This window comes from Phallusia mammillata, chromosome 4, assembly GCF_965637545.1.
Source record: "Phallusia mammillata chromosome 4, kaPhaMamm4.hap1.1, whole genome shotgun sequence".
Lineage (NCBI taxonomy): Eukaryota > Metazoa > Chordata > Ascidiacea > Phlebobranchia > Ascidiidae > Phallusia > Phallusia mammillata.
Window position 1 is genome coordinate 16,518,578 of NC_137255.1, and position 20,683 is coordinate 16,539,260.

The following is a 20,683-nucleotide window of genomic DNA, read 5'->3' on the forward strand; positions in this document are numbered from 1 at the left end:
AAAGATGCCAATTTTTCTGAGGAACACCAATATTTCCAAAAGACTTGCACTTGCAGTGCTAGTACTAAATAGAAAAACAGTTTCTTAGTTATCATTTGGGATTAAGGAAGAAGCTATCAATTATCATGCCCAAACTATAACTTCATGATTCATTTTGGTTGGAAAAAGAAACCACAAGATTTAATAATATGGTTTAAATTTAAGTGAGAGTGTTGTAAATTTTAAAGCTTGAAGGCGTTTTGCACTTAAAAAAGGAATGTTAAGCTATTTGCCAGCAAGCAGCAATTATAGCAGCTAAGAAACCAAAATACAATCAATAGTCTGCACACACAAATTCAAGAAAGATGTTTAAATGAACAAGTTCTGAAACCAATGCAATGTGGTTGTTAAATTTGTTAGTTATGATACCAATAAAAAGCTGTATGACTAGTTTTTTTGTGTGACAATAATCTGTGAAGTGTCATAGAATATGTTGAAAACGCTGACTGTGGCTAAATTTACTTAAATGAAACATGAAAATTTTTGTTGTCGAACTGAAATACTTCGACCTTTTTCGACTCATTTATATCTATTTTTTTTCTATATTTCTGTTGTGTTTTACCGTATTTACAACCGCTTCGTTTCGAAGCTGTGCCACGTGTGTTATTGTTTTTCACATTATTACTGAACGTTATTGTGTTTGGCCCGTCGCTGTGCAAGTAAACAAAATACACAAATGATGCCGTCTGCTCTTTACACTCGTGTACATTATTGCGTAACAAAAATCACGTCACAATGGAGTTGCTAATTAAGATTTGTATTACTTGCACAAAACAAGTGGCTAGAAATCTAGAAATGTAGCTTTTCAATATATTGCCAACTTATATATGTTCAGTAGAGGCTAAAATTTGTGGGGGCAGCAGCACCCCCACAAATTTTAGGCACGAGCCGCCACTACTGCTTAACCGAGGCATTATTTGGTGATTATATATGTAACTCATCATTCGAGACTCAAATCCCTAACACTGTGCATTGACCCATTTAAGACCTAATCCTTATAAGTTTAATGGTTATTGTCTAACCAGCAAAACTTTAGACTGCAAATCAATTTCCGACTTGCCCATTTGCGGGGTTCACAGCAATTCCACGTGGTGAGTAGGTTTTGGTTTGTTTGATCAAAGTCTTGGTGAAATTGCCTCTTGTGTTTGAAACCTTTACTGCATTAAACTCGCGATCAGTCCAGTAAAGATTTTGGTGGATCCAGTCAACTGCAACTCCATGGGGTTTGATGACCTACATGTTTTTTTGTGATATATATGATCCTCATATTTTTTACAAAACAAATTTTACGATATTGCGGGTTGAAAGAAAACGTCCGAAAACCTTTTCAGGAATTCGGTTTAAAAAAATGGTTGGAAATAACTACTTACATTGAGATCCGTTTGTACAAACGAGTAGCTTCTTGATCGATATGTAGGCAAATCGTATTGAACCCTGCGATTGCGTACATTGGAAAACATATTATAACTATAAACTTGACTCAACGGGTAAAGTTAAGTTGGAACAACCTTCAATCACAAAATGCATAATCGTAAGTCAGTTAGCTACATGTAGTTACTGCGTTTTTTGCCACAGCAAAGAAATTAAACATTGTAGACAACGTTTTTTACCTTACAATTCTTCGATGGATGCCATCGGTGTAGTAAATGTACTGTTGGCGGAAATCTATGTCTACAGCGAACGCGTCTTTCAAACCGCTTAGAAAGAAGTCCGTCCCGGTACTGCACAAGAACATGTAACTTTTTGTATGTTAAAATGTATCGTTTAAGTTGAGTGTTGTTTTATTTACGATTATATTATTTTAAACCGTAACATTCAAAAACTAAGCCACGTTTAATAAGTTTTATAACACTTGAAAAAACAATTTAACTAATAACGCACCCGGGTTTGAGGATACCAGCTTCGACTGCATTTGCCAAAGCAAAAACGGGAATGCTTCCATCGTCAGATAAAGCTGGTAAAAAATAAACGCTTTGCTTTATTTAATTCAGTAAGTCGTGCCTATACCAAACGAATAAAGTATAACTTAAACAAACCGTAGAAGTTTAACGGTAAAAGACTGTTGGAATTTAACAGTGTTTGCAACCTGTTGTGTATTGCACCTCATGAGTTTATTTATTGACCAAAACATATTGAGTATAGCCTATCTCACACCTTGAACACGAAAGGCCTGAATTCCATTTCCTGGCTTTTGAGTCGACGTTACGCCGTTTCTCACGGATGACACAAAAGAATTTGGGGAAGTTTGGGATGAAACAAGAATTGTTCCTCCGGAGCCAGCTGAAAAGCAGTACACGTTTTAAGAGTACTTAACAGATTTACACAACTAAGTTATATGTAACAAACCACAAAGAGTCTGATGAAAGTGGATATTGTGACACTATAATTAATTTCTAACATATATATTTTAATGACAAGGTTTTGAAAAAGTGAAAAAAATTGTGAAAAACCAAATGTGAAAAAGTTTTACCTGAAAGTATCCCTTGATGGATGGCGGCCGCACATACGTACGAGTCGATTGAATATACGCCAGTACCCCATAAAAACGAGGCCACCGTCGCACACGTGGAAGGGCAGTTAACTCGTAATGGCAAAGGAAAGTCATTGCCTTTGGTGTAGCATAAAGCATTACCTGCGTTCAAAAACGAAATCGAATTAATCACATGGGAAAAAAGTGAATTCCCAAAGCATGATTTCAATAAAGTATCAAGTACTTTCTACACTACTTTTAAACACTTTTTTTACTTTGCTATTGCATAATGCAAGCCAAGGCAGGAATTAGTGCATGTAACGGTATCATACTGTGCATGAGATTCTGTCATGTTACCTGATATCATGTGAAACTGATAAAACTGAAAATTAGTAATATGTACAACGGCACAATAAAGCATGCTTGGTGAGCCGCCAACGGATCGCCTTATTGGGTCAATGTCACAAATACTAATGCATTTTATTTGTCAGTCGAGTTTTTTGTTATTATGCAGAAAAAACTGTTTCACTGGAAGCAATAAGAGAGAACAGAAATAAATCACAAATTTTACCTGTACAAGGAGAACATGGTGACAACCGGTAGTTCCCATCAGCAAGTTTATTAACTGGGCACCAAGCCACCCCTGGACTAAAAAAGGAGCCGTGAGTTGAGCAAGATCGCTGTGTTTTGCCGTTGATAGTAAATGGAACAATGCAACGTTCGCCCTGGGCGGTGCAAGTGCTCTCTGTAACACAAAAACAATAACAGGATGATAGTTTTGCGATTACCGATAATCCGAAAGTGAGTCATTTCTTGACTGACGTAGACTGATTGCCTTGGGCAGCCTAATTGCTTCAGTCTTGCGCTATGTAAAATAGTCTGCAAAAGGGCAATAGGAAGTTGTTGAACTTGAAACTGGTCATATGTGGAATTTATCAACTTGTTTTTGTACAATGAACGCACAAAAGAAAAGCGGCGTTTCCAAACCTTCGCATTGCATGGATTTTATTGAACCCTTTCTTCACCTCAAATTTAGCAGAAATGAATTAGAAAGATTCCTGTTGTCAAACCAAAAAGGTTAAAGAGCACTGATTTACATGTCACATACACAAGTTTGGTTGTTTGTTAGTGAAATTACAATATGTGAGCCGATTTCTTTTCGTTTTGGGGCATTCAAAACTTTAACATACAGCAACTTAATTTTCGTCTTGCAATCGCGCAACGTATACTTAAAAGTGTGCCTATCAACTTGCATACATTAATTATTACATCTAAACAGTAACATAGGCTTACCGAACTGTCCCAATGCAGAATGGTCAATAATTATCAACAAAACAGAAATGCAGAACAGTGTCAGTTTCCACAACATTCTGAACTTGCTTATTCTACACCAGAACCTGCACTTGAAATGTCTGCAGAAACCAAAAATGATCAGAAAATATGTGCCTTTATAGTTTTGGCGCTGTTATAGGCCTTATCGAGCCCGCGGCATATTCGTTACCAATCAGGAATGAATGACTTTGGAAAAGCAACCATCGAAACCATCGTTGCAAAGTGAGTCACGTTCCATGTTTTACATCACTGGTCACGTAATGCAAAGTAAGAATGCTAAGGTCAAATAAGGACAATTTTATCTGCAGTCGGTGATGTAAGTTCCGAAAGCTTTCTGCGTAGAAATGCAAACAACCCTGGGAACAGGGAGTCGAACCGCTTGTCATATGGGTTCAGGTTCGGTTCGGGTTCATTTGTTTTTGTTTTTAAGGGTTCGGGTTCGGTTCAGGTTTTAAAAAATGTATATTTTCGGGTTCGGGTTTTGTTCCGGTTCGGCCAAATTATCCGGCTCGAACCGGTTTGCGGTTTTCAAACCGGTTCAAATTTTTATTCATTTTAATTTAATTCTACCCATCATCTACCTGTCCTTATCAAACTCCCAAAATATTTTGCAGGTGCACTGTTATTTTTGACACGCCCTATAAGTGTTATCTCGCGTATTCTTCAGTGCGTTGTTTTCAATAAAAATCATAACATTTAAAATAGACTGCATTTTTTACTGGTTCGGTTCCGGTTCGGGTCCAACGCCAAACAAAATATGGGGTTCAACTCCGGTTCGGGTTTTCAGAAAAGCGTAGTTAGCGGTTCGGGTTCGGTTCGGGTTTAATGAAATTAACCGCTCAAACCGGTTCGCGGGTTCGGGTTCAGTTCCGGTTCGACTCCCTGCCTGGGAATGCTTATAAGAAATCCCATTCCCAATACATTAAGGTTACCATATCTGCGTGAGCAAAATTCCGGACGGTTTTAATAAACATCGTCGGCGAAGTTGCGTCACAATGCATCGTATGGCATTTTGTACCACGTTACCAACTCAAACAGTGCCATTTTTGAGAAAAAATTCATTACTATCACAGTTAGAAAAAGCGCAGTTTTGTTTTTAAAAAGGTTACAAAACGGAAATTTTTACAAAATCCGATCATTTTAATAGATGGTTGTTAGCTTTTAAGACGCGTTGTTTCGCAGTAAAGTCTATCTTGAATCAAATCAGCAGATGCAACAGTTATAACGTAAACCTTGAAGTCCTCATTGAAAAGAACTGTTAAACTACTGTAGGTTAGGTTAGGCTCAATTCCGGATACTGAGAGGGTTTTTGAAAATTATTTCCGGACACACATTATACGTCAGGTAACCCTGCAATACATAACATCCAAATATATCGTGTGACAGGTTGTCGATGAAAACAATGAGTTTGCATGTTTTTTTTCGTCCACAGTACACAGGACAACGTGATTGCTAATATTTGCGTTGTATGATATCGATGGTAGCCCGGGTAAACAGGCAACACCACGCAATGCCAGCGTGTTGCCTCCGGCACGATTGTACAAGCACCTTCCTGTCTAGTGTACAAATTATTTCAGTGCCGCGCTCAATCCCACAGAAGAAGAATGTTGGACCTAAATGTTGCGTTACAAGTTGGTTTGGTCTCAAGTCTGTGCTTAGCATTTTCAGATATTGCAGCGACTAGACTTTTTAGGAATTCCAGTCTCTACGCAAGTTTACCATATAGCCTGCAGGGCACTTTGAAAATCAGGTTTGGGAATGAAGTAATTGTGTTGTGAATTATACCCTAGTGTTGGTAGTTGCCTAAAACGGTTTCTAACTCTGTTGATCATGATAACTTACGTACCTAAGTGAACAAAGTTTGCACTAAGGGGTACGATTTTGTACACTAAAGCCCTTTCTACAATTGAACACAGTTTAACTGCTTGCGCATATTCTGCGTTTGCAAGTATTCTATGCATCTATACGATGGGAACGGACGAAAACATTAACAAGGACCATTTACGGTAACACATTTCTGTGCCATAAATTCTATACATTTTTAAAACATTTGATGCAGGGGATATTCAAGACTCGCAGAAGTCAACCTGATTGCTGCTCTCGGATATTTATTTGCAGGTACGATTTTACTTGACGTTAGTGACCTGAGCAAGTATTGTAACAAAACGAAAATGTTGTGGGACTATTTATGCTATTGTACGTTCTATGACATTAGTTTAACAGTTAAAAAGCGACGATTATGTTACATCAAACTTATTATTAGGAAGAAACATTTAGAAAAGAAATATGCGACACGTAAAATATTGGTGTTTTTGACGAAGTTTAGCAGCAGTATACATTTCAACAGCTCTGAGAGCAACAAGATCTATCTTATATCTGTTTAGTCATGATTTGTTTCTAAGTGTATTGTTCCATGCAGATTTGTATTTGATGAATCGCGAAGATCCGAAATGGAATGATGTTTTGATACGTGTTCATCATATTGTTGTAATATGGGTGATAACAGTGGCTTTGGTAAGGAATTTACTACAATAATTTTACTATCGGTTGTGACCGTTTTACTTGTTATAGGCCTACGAATCATGCTGTTATTTTGTTATTTACTGTTTGATGGCAGAAATTTCCACTCCGTTTTTGACAAGTCGGTAAGGAAGCTATATAGAGTAAAGTTTGGCACTATACATGGCACATAAGCTACGTTAATAGATTTGAGATGTAATCTATTTAACGTATTTTATGAGATAGACTTATGCACGTTCATTTCTTTACATTTAATTTTATATTCTTAAATTTGTTTAAAATGATTGTTTCGATTTCCATCTCTAGTTTTAGAAAATCTAAACCTAAAGTCCGTCCTTGTTTATACCCTTTCAGTATCATTATGAAACATCTTAACCTTGGCAGCGAGCTTTCGCGTTTTGTAAATGGAATAATGCTCATTACCATTTTTCCACTATGTCGGATCGTTCCCATTCCTTATTATTTTTGGCAAGTAAGCGCCGAGTTTGGAAGGGCTGACTTCAGGTAAATAGATTTTGAAATTTCCATCGTTCCGTCTAACAAATATGAATAGGGGGTTAAACAAGTTTCCACATGCAAGCACTGATCTACAAAACCTTTAGATTGAGCTACTTCGTCATTTTCTCGTGGATATTCGGTCCAGTTATCTTGGATTTGATCAACATTTGGTGGTACAGTCTGATGATAAAAGCAACAATAACCGTGTTTAGCCAAAAGCAGAAACTAAACAATCAATACACTTGAAAACACATAATTTTCATCTGACAAAATTTATCCTATTCAATCTTGTAGTCAATGTGTAGATTCTTAACTATGCCTTTGTGATAGTGTTGCATGTGTAGCTATAGTTTCTGTGTTTTACTGTTGTTCGCACAGAAGTTAAAAATTAAACTTATTTTAAACTATATATATTTTTTAATTTTGCCGAGTTTTATTAGGCTTTTTTTACTGTCATTTGGTGTAAGCGTTGACTTATAGGCTAGTTTATGAGTCAATATAGTCGTTAAACTTGGTCGAAGGATTTTTTAGCATAACTAACAGTCCCAAACGAAAGTTATAAATAAAGAAAACTAATTAGGGTGCGTTGTATTAAATCTGAAAACGCAATAAACACGTATAACAGTAACCTGGGAAAGTGTCAAGATCTAATTTTGGGACATACAAGTTTCATACAAACTTAAAAGAGAAGAAGAAATAGTCAAGAGCGGAAACCTCGCTTTAATACAGAGGTATTATCAGATTACCACCCATCAGCTCATTCATTCGCCTGTACCGCTGAAGTGGGTATAGAAATGGGTATAGACACAGCGTTTATACCCTGAAGCGTAGCAAGGAAAGTTCCGAACAAACAGTGCTAGAGTAAAACATGCAATTAATGCGGCAACATGTAAGTATAATCGCTGTACTATTTGCTTTGTGTTGGAAATAATGCTATTTGTGTATGTGAACATGCAAAACAAAATGCAAATAAAAAAAGCTAATTGGTGCTCAAAACTCGTGCCAAAACGCATTTCCTAAGTTGTTTGCATTCCTAAGTTGGTCGCGGATTGACACTAGTGCCATAATAAGGTTTTAAGGTAGTTTGATTTGGCACGTGTGGTAATGGTTTTATGACTTATTTTAATGAAATGAGCAAATACGGCTGGAAGCGTGTAGTTATTATGCTTATACATAAATGTTAATATTTTAAGCATATAAATCTGCTCTATTGATAGCAAGCCATTAATAAAGCTGTTGTTGTAATCTTTAAATTCTGCAAGCAGCAAAGTGTGTTTTGAACATTTTTGAACTTTCATTGCCTGCCAGGCAGTCAGATGGAGCTCTAACGGGGCGAAAAATTTCAACCAATTAAATTATTTTCATTTTGAATTTTTTGGATTAAATAGACATGTCTAAGCTCCGTTGTACGCCACATTGTGATGTCTGGATGCCACAATTAACCATATTTCATAAAACATGCAAAAAATAAGTATTTATTCCAGTTTCTAAACAAAAAATATTTTGTATACATATAAATTGGACCAACACATTTTGTTACATCGCAAATTACTGTTTTGTCTACCGTGTTCCCATATTGTAAATTTCAGTGTAAATAGCGCTATCATGTGGATAGTTTCGCGCCTCGTGTTCGACAAGTTTGCTGGAAACGTCAGTAGTTCGTTTCTTTTGTCTAGGAAACTACTGTAGTTTGTTTTTCAGGAAAATTAAGTAAATCTTTTGTTAAATTTAAAGTAACCTGTTGCTGCGCACATAAAGTCTGCCAGTAATTCGTGTCCAAGTTGTTTTTGGTAAGTGTTGTTTTATTTGCTTGTTTATCTTGGTCAACATTATGCCAATAACCATTGTCTTGTATTGTTAAATCCTTGTTGTGACATTATGCCTGGTCTAAAGTGTACTCTGTTATTTACAGTTTGACTTGATTGCTCGTCGACAAATAACTGTTTAAAGTCCTGGTCAAAACGTTTCGGTAAGAGTGTAAAATTATAAAACCGGCGTTTTTCATTGTGTTTATGCCATGATATTTACTTTAGAAAACCGTCCGCCAGTCTAGAAGTAAATGCATCCTGCTAATTGAAGCCATCAAGGGCTTTGTTTCAATTAAACTGTTACAACCTTGTGTGGAGTGTTAGCTGGAAGAAGCCTGTAGTTGGGATTTGGCAGGCGCGTTTTTGATCCTAATTAGAAGTACCAGAGTGGACGTCTGTGCCTACTAGGAGCACCGAAGTAGACGTTACATTCGAAGTTTTCGAAACGTTTGTTTAAAACGTTTTGATTTAAAGTGAAGCTATGCCTGGAAGTGAAGGAGGTCAATCCTTTTCATCACCATTATCTAGACACCAAGTAGTGCTGAAAAAACATGCAGCACCATCAATGATCCAACTGAAGCATGACAAAGAATTACTTAATGACTGGTATAAGACTGCAGAAAATGCAATCATGTACAAAGATATTTCATTGGTCAATTCTGTGTCAAAACGTATTGAAGAAGTTTCAACTCGCTTGATAAACACATACTCTAAGTTTTTAGAGTGGGTACCATCAGGTGTAAAGCATGATGACTTTCAACTACAGTTACAGGAAGTCATTCAATGCAAGAAGGAAATGGAAGCAAGAATTGATCAATTTCGAACAAATTTCAAAATTCAGGTTGGAGAGAACATTGATGCCAGTTCTTTATCATTTGTGACATCTCCAGTTGCTGTTCGTACTTTCCCAGCTGTGCAACAGGCCCGAAGTGCCAGAACGCACTTTTCTAAGTCTACCCATTTTTCAGGAAGCTCTGTAAAGACACAGGGAAGTGCTTCATCCAGTGTAAAGCGATTGGAAGCAAAAGTTCGTCTTGAAAAGGCTCGAGTGAGATCATTGCATGTTGAGAAAACACAACAAATTGAACATGAAAAACAACAACTTCAACAACGACTTGAACATAAAAAACAACAACTAGCAGCACAGTGTGAAATTGAAGAAGCTGAAGCAGAAGTTAAGATTTGGGAGGCAGCTTCTAATGCGTCTCCAGAAGATATACATGTTAGATCAAATAAAAATGATATTCCAAAACCTTTTCATAATGATCTTGCAGAAGAAAATGAAGTTCTATTGTTGAAGCCCCCTACATCCAAGCACACCTCTCCGCTGGACAATGCTGACACAGAAAACCCATCTAAAGCAGAACCTGTACAACCTGAAAGTGCTGTTGTGCGGGGAATAACCCGCAGTCAGCAACTGATGGCAGATCTACCACCAGCACGCTTGAAGCCGAACGAGCCACCATTCTCGTATACCGGAATCGATTTTTTCGGTCCGTTTTTAGTGAAGCGCGGCCGCAGCGAAGTAAAGAGATATGGCTGCATTTTTACCTGCATGACGATGCGTGCCGTCCATATCGCAGTTGCCGAAGATTTGTCAACCGACTCGTTCATAAACGCCTTAAGAAGATTTATCGCTCGACGAGGAAAGCCGGTTGAAATTTATAGCGATAATGGAACTAATTTTGTGGTAGCAGAGCGTGTTCTACGCGAAGCCCTGGAAGAGCTAAACAAGGAGAAGCTGGAAGCTCATCTCCAACAAAAAGGAATAAAATGGTCGTTTAATCCCCCAGCAGCAAGTCACATGGGCGGCATATGGGAGAGATTAATCCGTTTGTAGCGTATCTTTAAATTACACGCGACTCGCGACAGTACTTGCGATGTTGGATTGTGTGCACGCTTCATTCTATTCAGTGTCTCGCAATAAACGGACGTAAAACAAGCGTGCCTACAAATGGTGACCCCGACGTGAGCTATTGAGTTGTTTTTGCTGGATTTGTAGGCTAGCTATAAATCAACTCACAGTCATGACAGAAAGCAATGTGACATCAGTTGCAGTCAAAATTCCACCCTTTTGGCCGCAAGATCCAGAGCTATGGTTTTTGCAGGTGGAAGCACAATTCACCGTCAGAGGAGTAACCCAGTCACTGACAAAGTTTAATCATATTGTTTCTGCTGTCACTCCTGAGATTGCCTCAGTGGTCAGAGACATTATTAAGCGTCCATCTAGTGAGGAACCCTACGAACAACTAAAGAATGCTTTGTTGCGAAGAGTAGGTATGTCACAGCACCAAAGGCTGCAAAAATTTCTTCGGCCTGGTGATCTAGGGGACCGCAAACCTTCACAAATGCTACGGGACATGGAACAACTACTGGGTGACGTGGAAGCTAAACAGATTCTTCGTGAGGTATTTCTACAAAGGCTTCCAGCAAACCTACGAATTGTTCTTGCTGCACTAGATTTGGATATAGCTGAGCTTGCCGAAAAAGCCGACAGCATGGTTGATCTAGTTGACCCACAGCCTCTTTTAGCAGAAGTAGACCAACTACAACAAGATGTTGCACTGCTGAAACGCAAACCAGCATTTGAAAACAGGCGAAAATCGCAAAGAAGCACGTTTCCCACGTTGTGTTGGTACCACAGACGCTGGGGGGATAATGCAAGAAAGTGTGTTTCGCCTTGTAGCCGCAAGGGAAACGTGGAGACCAGCCACTAATGGCGGCTGGTGCCGCTGGTCATTTTCGCCGCCTTCTACATGTAACTGACCAAGCAACTGGTCGGACATTTTTGGTTGATTCTGGTGCCGCAGTAAGTGTTATTCCTGCAAACCGGATAGATCGCAATACATGCCAACGAAACCTAAAGCTTGTTGCAGCAAACGGAAGTACCATTGCAACATTTGGCACCAGAAAAATTAACCTTAGGGGTGAAATCTTTTCATGGAATTGTATCATCGCCGAGGTCACGCAGCCGATTCTTGGCGCCGATTTCTTTCGACATTTTGGTTTACTTATTGATCTCAGTCGAAATAGATTGATAAATGCCAAAACATTTGACAGCGTCAAAACTGGCATTTCTAACACTGCCGCGCTTGGCTTGTTTGCCGCAACCAACAACAGAAATGAATTTGAAGCTATTTTTATGGAATTCCCAGCTTTGCAAAGTGCGGTATACAATGATGCTTCCTTGAAACACAACGTCAAGCACTACATTGTTACCAATGGTCCTCCCGCTTATGCCAAAGCTCGTCGGCTATCTCCAGACAAGCTAAAATGTGCTAAAGCAGAGTTTCAAAACTTGTTGGATTTAGGAATTGTTCGCCGTTCATCAAGTACATGGGCCTCTCCACTGCACATGGTGCTCAAAAAGTCTGGCCAATGGAGGCCATGTGGCGATTACCGCAAGCTTAACAAAAGCGCTATTCCTGATCGCTACCCAATTCCTTTAATACAAGATTCTTCAGCTAATCTACATGGTGCGACAATTTTTAGCAAGATTGACCTTGTCAGAGCATATCACCACATTCCGGTTGCTAAAGAGGATATTTCCAAAACCGCAATTATCACCCCTTTTGGATTATTCGAATACACACGAATGCCCTTTGGCATCTGCAATGCTGCTCAGACGTTTCAGCGATTTATGGATGAGGTGTGCAGAGGTTTAGATTTTGTTTTTGTCTATCTCGATGACATTTTGGTTTTCAGCCCTTCGGCGTCTGCTCACCGTAGACATTTGCGTTTGCTTTTCAAACGGCTTCAAACCTATGGGATTGTTGTAAATCCTGACAAGTGTGAATTCGGATGCACAACAATAGCCTTTTTGGGACATCAAATCACCACCCAAGGCATTTCTCCACTCTTAAACAGAGTGGAAGCCATCCAAAAATTTCCTCAACCAACGTCCAAGAAAAGTCTAAGAGAATACTTGGGACTAGTAAATTTCTACCATCGTTTTGTTCCTAGTGCCGCACAAATTTTGCATTCCCTGCACCAGGCACTTACAGACACAGAGAAAACTTTTAAATGGACAGAGGATTGCACAACTGCATTCAAGGCATCAAAACAAGCCCTGGCAAAATCAGTGATGCTTGTTCACCCTAAGGCTGACGCGCCTACACGAATCACAACAGATGCTTCAGGCACTGCGGTTGGCGCTTCACTGGAACAACGCCACAACGGGGAATGGAAACCAATAGGTTTCTTTTCAAGAAAACTTAAACCCGCAGAAACACGGTACAGTACCTTTGATCGCGAGCTTCTTGCTATTTATTTATCTATTCGCCACTTTCGTTATTTTGTTGAAGGCAGGGTGTTTGCTATTTTTACTGATCACAAGCCCTTAATTCATGTGTTCCAACGAAACTCTACTGCATTGTCACCTCGACAAGTTCGCCATTTGTGCTTTATTTCAGAGTTTACTACCGATATACAGCACATAAAGGGTAAAAGTAATTTTGCTGCTGACGCATTGTCGAGAGCCAGCATTAATGCTACAACATCATCTGCAATTGATTTCGCTCAAATGGCACTTGCACAACAAAATAATGAAGAAATTATTGCATATCGCACCTCGGTCACGTCACTTATTTTGTGTGATGTACCTTTGTTTGCAACAGAGTTAACGATTCTTTGTGATATTTCTAAAGGCTACCCCCGTCCTATTGTACCCTATGCGTATCGTCGCCAAACCTACGAGGCGATTCATAATTTGTCACATCCAGGCATACGTGCAAGCCGTAAACTGGTCTCAGACCGTTTCGTAACTGGGCACGAACCTGTCTACAATGTCAAAAAGCTAAAATCCAACAACATACAGCTGCTGCTTACAGCTCCTTTTCACTGCCAACCAGAAGGTTTGCTGATATACATCTGGACATTGTCGGACCTCTTCCCGTTTCTCGGGGATGCACTTACTTATTCACGTGCATCGACCGATTCACTAGATGGCCAGAAGCTTTCCCCATGACTGACGCAACAGCGCAGTCTTGCGCAAGAGCTCTACTCTCTTGGGTCTCACGTTTCGGAACGCCTCAGACCATTACTTCAGATAGAGGTCGTCAGTTCGAGTCAACACTTTGGGCCAACCTTAGTATGTTATTGGGTGTCCATCGACAACGAGCAACCTCCTACCATGCCCAATGTAACGGCATTGTGGAACGAATGCATCGTCAGCTAAAAGCCGCTTTAAAAGCACGCTTAACAACCACCGATTGGATGGACCATCTTCCACTCGTACTGCTCGGAATGAGATCTGCTGTTAAGGAAGATATTGGATGTTCAACCGCCGAATTGGTGTATGGTGGTACACTACAGTTGCCCGGGGAGTTTTTCACGTCGTCAACTGAACCACAAGATCCAACGTCGTTTCTCTCAAAACTACGAGAAGCAATGAGGGATTTGCGACCGACCCCGACAACCTGGCATCGACATTCTCATAACAGAGTGCCCAGCTTATTACGCAATTGCAGTTTTGTTTTTGTTCGAAACGATGCGCACCGTACACCCTTACAATGTCCCTATGACGGTCCATTTAAAGTTATTCAAAAGCACGCTAAGTACTTTTGTCTTGAAATTAATGGGCGACAAGACACTGTGTCAATTGACCGTTTAAAACCCGCCCATATTGAACAAAGTTTTACGTCGCAAGAATTTACCAATCGTGTTGTACCTGTTTCTCCTCCTATCGTATCTCCCCATCCAACAGTGACGCGCTCTGGTCGTGTTATTAATTTACCTTTGCGTTATCGTGTATGACTTGAACACTGGTGGGGGGTATTGTAGCGTATCTTTAAATTACACGCGACTCGCGACAGTACTTGCAATGTTGGATTGTGTGCACGCTTCATTCTATTCAGTGTCTCGCAATAAACGGACGTAAAACAAGCGTGCCTACACGTTCTATACGAAAAATCTTGAATTTGATGCTACACAAGTCACCGATAATAAGTGAAGATACGTACGTTGATGGTGGAACGTATGTTGATGGTGGAAGTTGAAAATATACTCAACTCCAGGCCGTTGACGCCTGTCACGTTTAGTCCAAGCAACGACGTTCCTTTGACACCTAATCACATTTTGTTACAAAAGCCAAGCCCTGTCATGTCACCTGGGCAATTTGACGAAAAGGACAACTACACCCGCCGTCGGTGGCGCCAGGTGCAGTTTCTCGCCGACGAGTTTTGGAGACGATGGGCCAAGGAGTATTTACCAACCATCGCCTTGCGACAGAAGTGGCCAGACAGAAGAAAAAATATCGAGGTCGGCGATATCGTTCTCATTGTTAACGAATCTATTCCCCGTCGAGGCTGGGACCTTGGTCGAGTTATAAATACCTACCCAGACAAACATGGAGTTGTCAGACAAGTTGACGTCAAAACGAAATCAAGCATCATCAAAAGGCCAATTGCAAAGTTGTGCCTTGTTGTTGAGGCTAGCGGTTCCCAAGTGCATCCGACACGCCTCGACAACTAAGTTAGTCGTCGATTACTAGTGTTGAGCGTGGTGCACTAGATTGAAAGAAGACATGAAGAAATGAACGCTATGCTGTTGAGCTAACACCCACGCTTGTTTATTCATACAGGCGTTTGATTGCTGCAACTAGCCAATTAAATTGGCAGATTTTCGTCGCTATCGCGTGTGAATTTACGATGTTTTTTGTGTTTGTGTATTGAAAATGTACTCTTCTGAGCCGTACATTTGTGGAGGAGGATGTTACATCGCAAATTACTGTTTTGTCTACCGTGTTCCCATATTGTAAATTTCAGTGTAAATAGCGCTACCATGTGGATGGTTTCGCGCCTCGTGTTTGACAAGTTTGCTGGAAACGTCAGTAGTTCGTTTCTTGTGTCTAGGAAACTACTGTAGTTTGTTTTTCAGGAAAATTAAGTAAATCTTTTGTTAAATTTAAAGTAACCTGTTGCTGCGCACATAAAGTCTGCCAGTAATTCGTGTCCAAGTTGTTTTTGGTAAGTGTTGTTTTATTTGCTTGTTTATCTTGGTCAACATTATGCCAATAACCATTGTCTTGTATTGTTAAATCCTTGTTGTGACATTATGCCTGGTCTATAGTGTACTCTGTTATTTACAGTTTGACTTGATTGCTCGTCGACAAATAACTGTTTAAAGTCCTGGTCAAAACGTTTCGGTAAGAGTGTAATATTATAAAACCGGCGTTTTTCATTGTGTTTATGCCATGATATTTACTTTAGAAAACCGTCCGCCAGTCTAGAAGTAACTGCATCCTGCTAATTGAAGCCATCAAGGGCTTTGTTTCAATTAAACTATTACAACCTTGTGTGGAGTGTTAGCTGGAAGAAGCCTGTAGTTGGGATTTGGCAGGCGCGTTTTTTATCCTAATTAGAAGTACCAGAGTGGACGTCTGTGCCTACCAGGAGCACCGAAGTAGACGTTACACATTTAAATACGCTCCAAAAAGAGTGAATAGATGCATTTCACTCAATTCAAGCTATCGACATTGTTACAACTTTGTATTTGTTTTTTAGCCATTTAAACTAATTTGGCCATATTTGTCTGAAAACTATTTATGTTTTGTTTTTTGTTGGAAGACAACCACAAACACCCAAAGTTTGAAAACCCATCAACAAGCAATGTTAAGAAAGTTTTGGACTTAACCGGCACAAAAGAAAGAGATTCAACACGGTGCATGTCAAATATATCACCATAAGCCACCTTCTAGAAAGCACAACAGTCACACATTTTTGTCCATAAAGCACAGTATTAGGTAAGCCTTCTAACCCTTCCAACACGAATGGGCCGCTTTGTTTATTCATACAGGCGCTTGTTTATTCATACAGGCGTTTGATTGCTGCAACTAGCCAATTAAATTGGCAGATTTTCGTCGCTATCGCGTGTGAATTTACGATGTTTTTTGTGTTTGTGTATTGAAAATGTACTCTTCTGAGCCGTACATTTGTGGAGGAGGATGTTACATCGCAAATTACTGTTTTGTGTACCGTGTTCCCATATTGTAAATTTCAGTGTAAATAGCGCTACCATGTGGATGGTTTCGCGCCTCGTGTTTGACAAGTTTGCTGGAAACGTCAGTAGTTCGTTTCTTGTGTCTAGGAAACTACTGTAGTTTGTTTTTCAGGAAAATTAAGTAAATCTTTTGTTAAATTTAAAGTAACCTGTTGCTGCGCACATAAAGTCTGCCAGTAATTCGTGTCCAAGTTGTTTTTGGTAAGTGTTGTTTTATTTGCTTGTTTATCTTGGTCAACATTATGCCAATAACCATTGTCTTGTATTGTTAAATCCTTGTTGTGACATTATGCCTGGTCTATAGTGTACTCTGTTATTTACAGTTTGACTTGATTGCTCGTCGACAAATAACTGTTTAAAGTCCTGGTCAAAACGTTTCGGTAAGAGTGTAATATTATAAAACCGGCGTTTTTCATTGTGTTTATGCCATGATATTTACTTTAGAAAACCGTCCGCCAGTCTAGAAGTAACTGCATCCTGCTAATTGAAGCCATCAAGGGCTTTGTTTCAATTAAACTATTACAACCTTGTGTGGAGTGTTAGCTGGAAGAAGCCTGTAGTTGGGATTTGGCAGGCGCGTTTTTTATCCTAATTAGAAGTACCAGAGTGGACGTCTGTGCCTACCAGGAGCACCGAAGTAGACGTTACACATTTAAATACGCTCCAAAAAGAGTGAATAGATGCATTTCACTCAATTCAAGCTATCGACATTGTTACAACTTTGTATTTGTTTTTTAGCCATTTAAACTAATTTGGCCATATTTGTCTGAAAACTATTTATGTTTTGTTTTTTGTTGGAAGACAACCACAAACACCCAAAGTTTGAAAACCCATCAACAAGCAATGTTAAGAAAGTTTTGGACTTAACCGGCACAAAAGAAAGAGATTCAACACGGTGCATGTCAAATATATCACCATAAGCCACCTTCTAGAAAGCACAACAGTCACACATTTTTGTCCATAAAGCACAGTATTAGGTAAGCCTTCTAACCCTTCCAACACGAATGGGCCACTGAGTGAAAGCTTAATATAATCTGTGTGGAAATTATTGCAAAGTGGTAAAGTTCAGTGCTCTGTTGAAGTTCATGTTACAACATCAGGCACATTATGTTGCATTCCTCACCTCGAGTTCCACCCACCTCCTGAATCTTGCATTTATTTGCGGAACAATATACAAGGTGAACGCTCTACAAGCAACGGTAGTAAAGTCACATTTTGGATAATCAGCGCATGGGTTCGATGTTAGTTAATTCAAATCAATAGAGGATACAACCGCAATTTGTCTGTGAACGCCGCTGGTGAAGTGTTGGTGTGTCATCCTAGCTTGTTGTGTGCGACCATTCACTGGGCAACGACAAAATATTTTTTTACTGGTATCTGTAATGTTTTAACTGATTTTGACTAATTCTAGTGCCCTGATTTCAAAAATGCAATCGGTTGATCTATATCACGTCTAGTTTTTCTGTTACGGTATATCCACGTTTGAAAAACAATCTATATGTATAGTCTACACTATAGTGAAACTGGTTTCGAGTATTTTATTTGGAATTAACGTTGTTGCAAGCACAAAATTTCGAATTTAATTTTAAATGTAACAGGTGGACACTCCTAACAAACAAACAAATTGTTTCAAATTTGTAAGTTATCAGGTATAGGCCTACACATGTACTTTGTTAACTTTCGGAACTGAGTGGCAGCAATATCGTCCTGTTTAACTGACCAACAGCAGTTAGCCAGGACCACATTATTCCCTCTTCCCTGACACGTTTTGTTTTACTGATATCCTGTTGGAACCTTTCAGCTTAATTCTCATCATTTATACCCCTACGTTTTAAGGAATGTGTAGATTTATACTCATTTTCGTACCGATTTTTTTAGACCGCTAACTTAGTTATGTACTCTTTCTAATAATTTCAGTCATTTTCTACTGTTTTTGTCCATTACTGCAATATTCCAATCAACATTAGGTAAGTGGAGCCCATTCCTTGTCCTAAACCCCTCAAGCCACATCAAAGTGTGCAAGATATGCACATTTGATACAGATCTTTTTTTTCTTTTCAGTTGTGTTGTATAGGTATTCACCAGTAATGTAGCATTAAACATCTTGGTAATTCATGCAACACCTTATAGAGATGACCTAGCCACTATTAATTTTAGTTTTACCACCTTGCTTTACTAGTCTGAAAATCACTCCATAAAACACGTATAGTTTAAAGTTACCGCTAGCCTGCACCAACCATTTTAGACAGAGCATAAGCATAGAACGCATATTCATGCTATGAAACTGACCGCACTGTAGGAAATTGATGTGTATAATGTAACAAAACTTTAACAAACACATAAAAGCTTGATTTTAAAGTCATTGAATCTGTATGGTCATACATTTTGATTTTGTAAATAACTTAAAAAGTTGATCTGATTGAAGAAAACCGTAATGATTTTTGAAATCAGCACCCCAAAATTAGTCAATATCAGTTTTAACATTGAAGACACCAAAAATTGTGTTGGCCAGTGAATTATTTATGCGACAAGAGATCACCGGCACTGAGAAATGACCACTTGCAACTGGGCGATTAAATTGTTTCGTGTACAGTCTAACAACTTTTCTAACTCTGTGTGGTCGAAAACATCCCGAAGTTTAGCGACTGAATTCTTCATGAACTGGCACAGAAGACCAAGAACCGCAACGATATTTATGAAGAGTGGTGAATAGCGGGTGGCTGAACTTTAGTTACCATAGTATATGCAAATAAAAATACGATCGGTGAAAGGGTATGCTCAATACATGTCAGCATAAATTAAAATTAGTCAGTTTCAGAAGAAGCAACATATAATTAGCTTAATGGCATCATCAGTTCCTGCAAATCCATTGCTATAGGCGGTTTCGATCCATTACTCGAACTATTTTGATGCACCACGTAAGTGTATTGTTTGGCACAATTAAGTGAACGACATACACAGCAGCAATTTTATTGTAACGCCAATTAATTTAACATACCTCTTCCATTTGCTCCTCGACTTGTTTTTTCTCTGCATTCTTGTAGGGAAGCCAGACGAGATCTGAACAAGTCCGAAAATACACATTTCGCTTTAACCCCACCGGATGAAGTTGGAACTGTCATGCATGTGTGGCTACAACTTCGTGTTGAACAAAGATTGAGAGCTGTCAAAAAAATTGCAATCATTGAAGTACGTGCGCGAAAATCGTTTTAAAACACGACTAGATCGCCTTAGTCGTCCCTTTACTCACATGTAGGATTAGAGTATCCTTCGTCAGGATCAGAAAACCCATTGGCTTTGTCATACCTATCAGTACACACCGCGCAGACAGTCTAGTCATTTCATTGAAACTGATTGTAGCTTTGTGAACCAAATCCCTGTAGTAAGCTGCAAAATCCAAAACATAAATTTCCTGTTGATTTCGTGCATAATTGTAAAGCTGGGGATGTAGTTGATTGCCATTAGCAAAGTGCCACGAGAGATGTGCAACAATTTAACCAAATGTCTGGCTTTTAAAATAATTAAATCTTGCAGTGGGTTACTGTCTTACATATGCCAAAATTGCAAGTTGAAAATATCTGAAAAGAAAGTTGCTTCTAATACCTTGATCGTGGTAAACTGAACACTGTACCAGTATGAGATCCTTTAAAGGTTGTCCTATTAAGTGCATTGAGGAAGGCAACTACCCAGTATACGGGTTGCTGCGCTGTCTTTAATTATCAGAAGGCGTGACTCCATGCGCCTCCAGACAGCACAGCAGGGGCGATCGCTTGTGTCCTAAAATTGTCTTTAACGCGCCTTTCCTTGCGCTCAAACTCCAAGACGCCAAGAGCTGTATAACGAACTCTTTTATTCTGCAATGTGACCGAATGGTGGCGCTCGAGAGTATGGCAGCACAGCGAGTGCAAGGGTCAAAACAAAAGGCGGTTTCTGCAACAAGTTTAAATTTAGACAAGGCAACAGACAGAATTTCAGTGACATTTACGCTTACCAAAAGGACCGGACTCATTTAAATGCA

General features: G+C 39.2%; 6 protein-coding genes across 8 annotated transcripts; 5 read left to right on the forward strand and 1 right to left on the reverse strand.

Moving 5' to 3' along the window:
* On the reverse strand, window positions 1–3,319 carry LOC145223529 (uncharacterized). The gene is made up of 8 exons (XM_080089939.1): window positions 3,298–3,319; window positions 3,081–3,254; window positions 2,510–2,671; window positions 2,194–2,319; window positions 1,921–1,993; window positions 1,650–1,760; window positions 1,410–1,473; window positions 1–1,272 (listed from the first exon to the last, which is right to left on the reverse strand). Exons 1-8 carry the CDS (start codon window positions 3,317–3,319, stop codon window positions 1,084–1,086), a joined length of 921 nt encoding a protein of 306 aa, XP_079946065.1. The 3' UTR covers window positions 1–1,083.
* A 2,060-nt stretch (window positions 3,320–5,379) lies between these two features.
* Window positions 5,380–7,373, forward strand: LOC145223838 (TLC domain-containing protein 4-A-like). 2 transcript variants are annotated; one of them, XM_080090234.1, is made up of 7 exons: window positions 5,380–5,591; window positions 5,758–5,847; window positions 5,901–5,959; window positions 6,261–6,355; window positions 6,413–6,486; window positions 6,716–6,865; window positions 6,964–7,373. In XM_080090234.1, exons 1-7 carry the CDS (start codon window positions 5,446–5,448, stop codon window positions 7,103–7,105), a joined length of 756 nt encoding a protein of 251 aa, XP_079946360.1. In that variant the 5' UTR covers window positions 5,380–5,445; the 3' UTR covers window positions 7,106–7,373. The 2 variants fall into 2 exon arrangements, with proteins under 2 accessions (XP_079946360.1, XP_079946361.1); XM_080090235.1 differs by lacking the exon at window positions 5,758–5,847 and having other exon boundaries at window positions 5,384–5,591.
* A 791-nt stretch (window positions 7,374–8,164) lies between these two features.
* On the forward strand, window positions 8,165–10,610 carry LOC145223944 (uncharacterized). 2 transcript variants are annotated; one of them, XM_080090360.1, is made up of 3 exons: window positions 8,165–8,649; window positions 8,772–8,828; window positions 8,893–10,610. In XM_080090360.1, the coding sequence occupies exon 3, from the start codon at window positions 9,149–9,151 to the stop codon at window positions 10,505–10,507; it is 1,359 nt and encodes a 452-aa protein (XP_079946486.1). In that variant the 5' UTR covers window positions 8,165–8,649; window positions 8,772–8,828; window positions 8,893–9,148; the 3' UTR covers window positions 10,508–10,610. The 2 variants fall into 2 exon arrangements, with proteins under 2 accessions (XP_079946486.1, XP_079946485.1); XM_080090359.1 differs by lacking the exon at window positions 8,165–8,649 and having other exon boundaries at window positions 8,656–8,828.
* Window positions 10,611–10,694: 84 nt separating this feature from the next.
* Window positions 10,695–11,384, forward strand: LOC145223530 (uncharacterized). Its single transcript, XM_080089940.1, has one exon. The coding sequence runs from the start codon at window positions 10,695–10,697 to the stop codon at window positions 11,382–11,384; it is 690 nt and encodes a 229-aa protein (XP_079946066.1).
* A 2,374-nt stretch (window positions 11,385–13,758) lies between these two features.
* LOC145223531 (uncharacterized) lies at window positions 13,759–14,421 on the forward strand. The gene has a single exon (XM_080089941.1). It carries the CDS (start codon window positions 13,759–13,761, stop codon window positions 14,419–14,421), a length of 663 nt encoding a protein of 220 aa, XP_079946067.1.
* Window positions 14,422–14,631: 210 nt separating this feature from the next.
* Window positions 14,632–15,138, forward strand: LOC145223532 (uncharacterized). Its single transcript, XM_080089942.1, has one exon. The coding sequence runs from the start codon at window positions 14,632–14,634 to the stop codon at window positions 15,136–15,138; it is 507 nt and encodes a 168-aa protein (XP_079946068.1).
* The last annotated feature ends 5,545 nt before the right edge of the window (window positions 15,139–20,683 follow it).

Coding starts and splice junctions, on each gene's coding strand:
- LOC145223529 (XM_080089939.1), bottom strand. CDS start 3,319: ATGACTCACTTTCGGATTATCG. Junction 3,255..3,297: donor GACTCACTTTCGGATTATCG/GTAATCGCAAAA, acceptor TTTGTGTTACAG/AGAGCACTTGCACCGCCCAG. Junction 1,474..1,649: donor ATCCATCGAAGAATTGTAAG/GTAAAAAACGTT, acceptor ACGCAATCGCAG/GGTTCAATACGATTTGCCTA.
- LOC145223838 (XM_080090234.1), top strand. CDS start 5,446: ATGTTGGACCTAAATGTTGCGTTACAAGTTGGTTTGGTCTCAAGTCTG. Junction 5,848..5,900: donor ATTAACAAGGACCATTTACG/GTAACACATTTC, acceptor CATTTGATGCAG/GGGATATTCAAGACTCGCAG. Junction 5,960..6,260: donor TCTCGGATATTTATTTGCAG/GTACGATTTTAC, acceptor TGTTCCATGCAG/ATTTGTATTTGATGAATCGC.
- LOC145223944 (XM_080090360.1), top strand. CDS start 9,149: ATGCCTGGAAGTGAAGGAGGTCAATCCTTTTCATCACCATTATCTAGA.
- LOC145223530 (XM_080089940.1), top strand. CDS start 10,695: ATGACAGAAAGCAATGTGACATCAGTTGCAGTCAAAATTCCACCCTTT.
- LOC145223531 (XM_080089941.1), top strand. CDS start 13,759: ATGTTATTGGGTGTCCATCGACAACGAGCAACCTCCTACCATGCCCAA.
- LOC145223532 (XM_080089942.1), top strand. CDS start 14,632: ATGGTGGAACGTATGTTGATGGTGGAAGTTGAAAATATACTCAACTCC.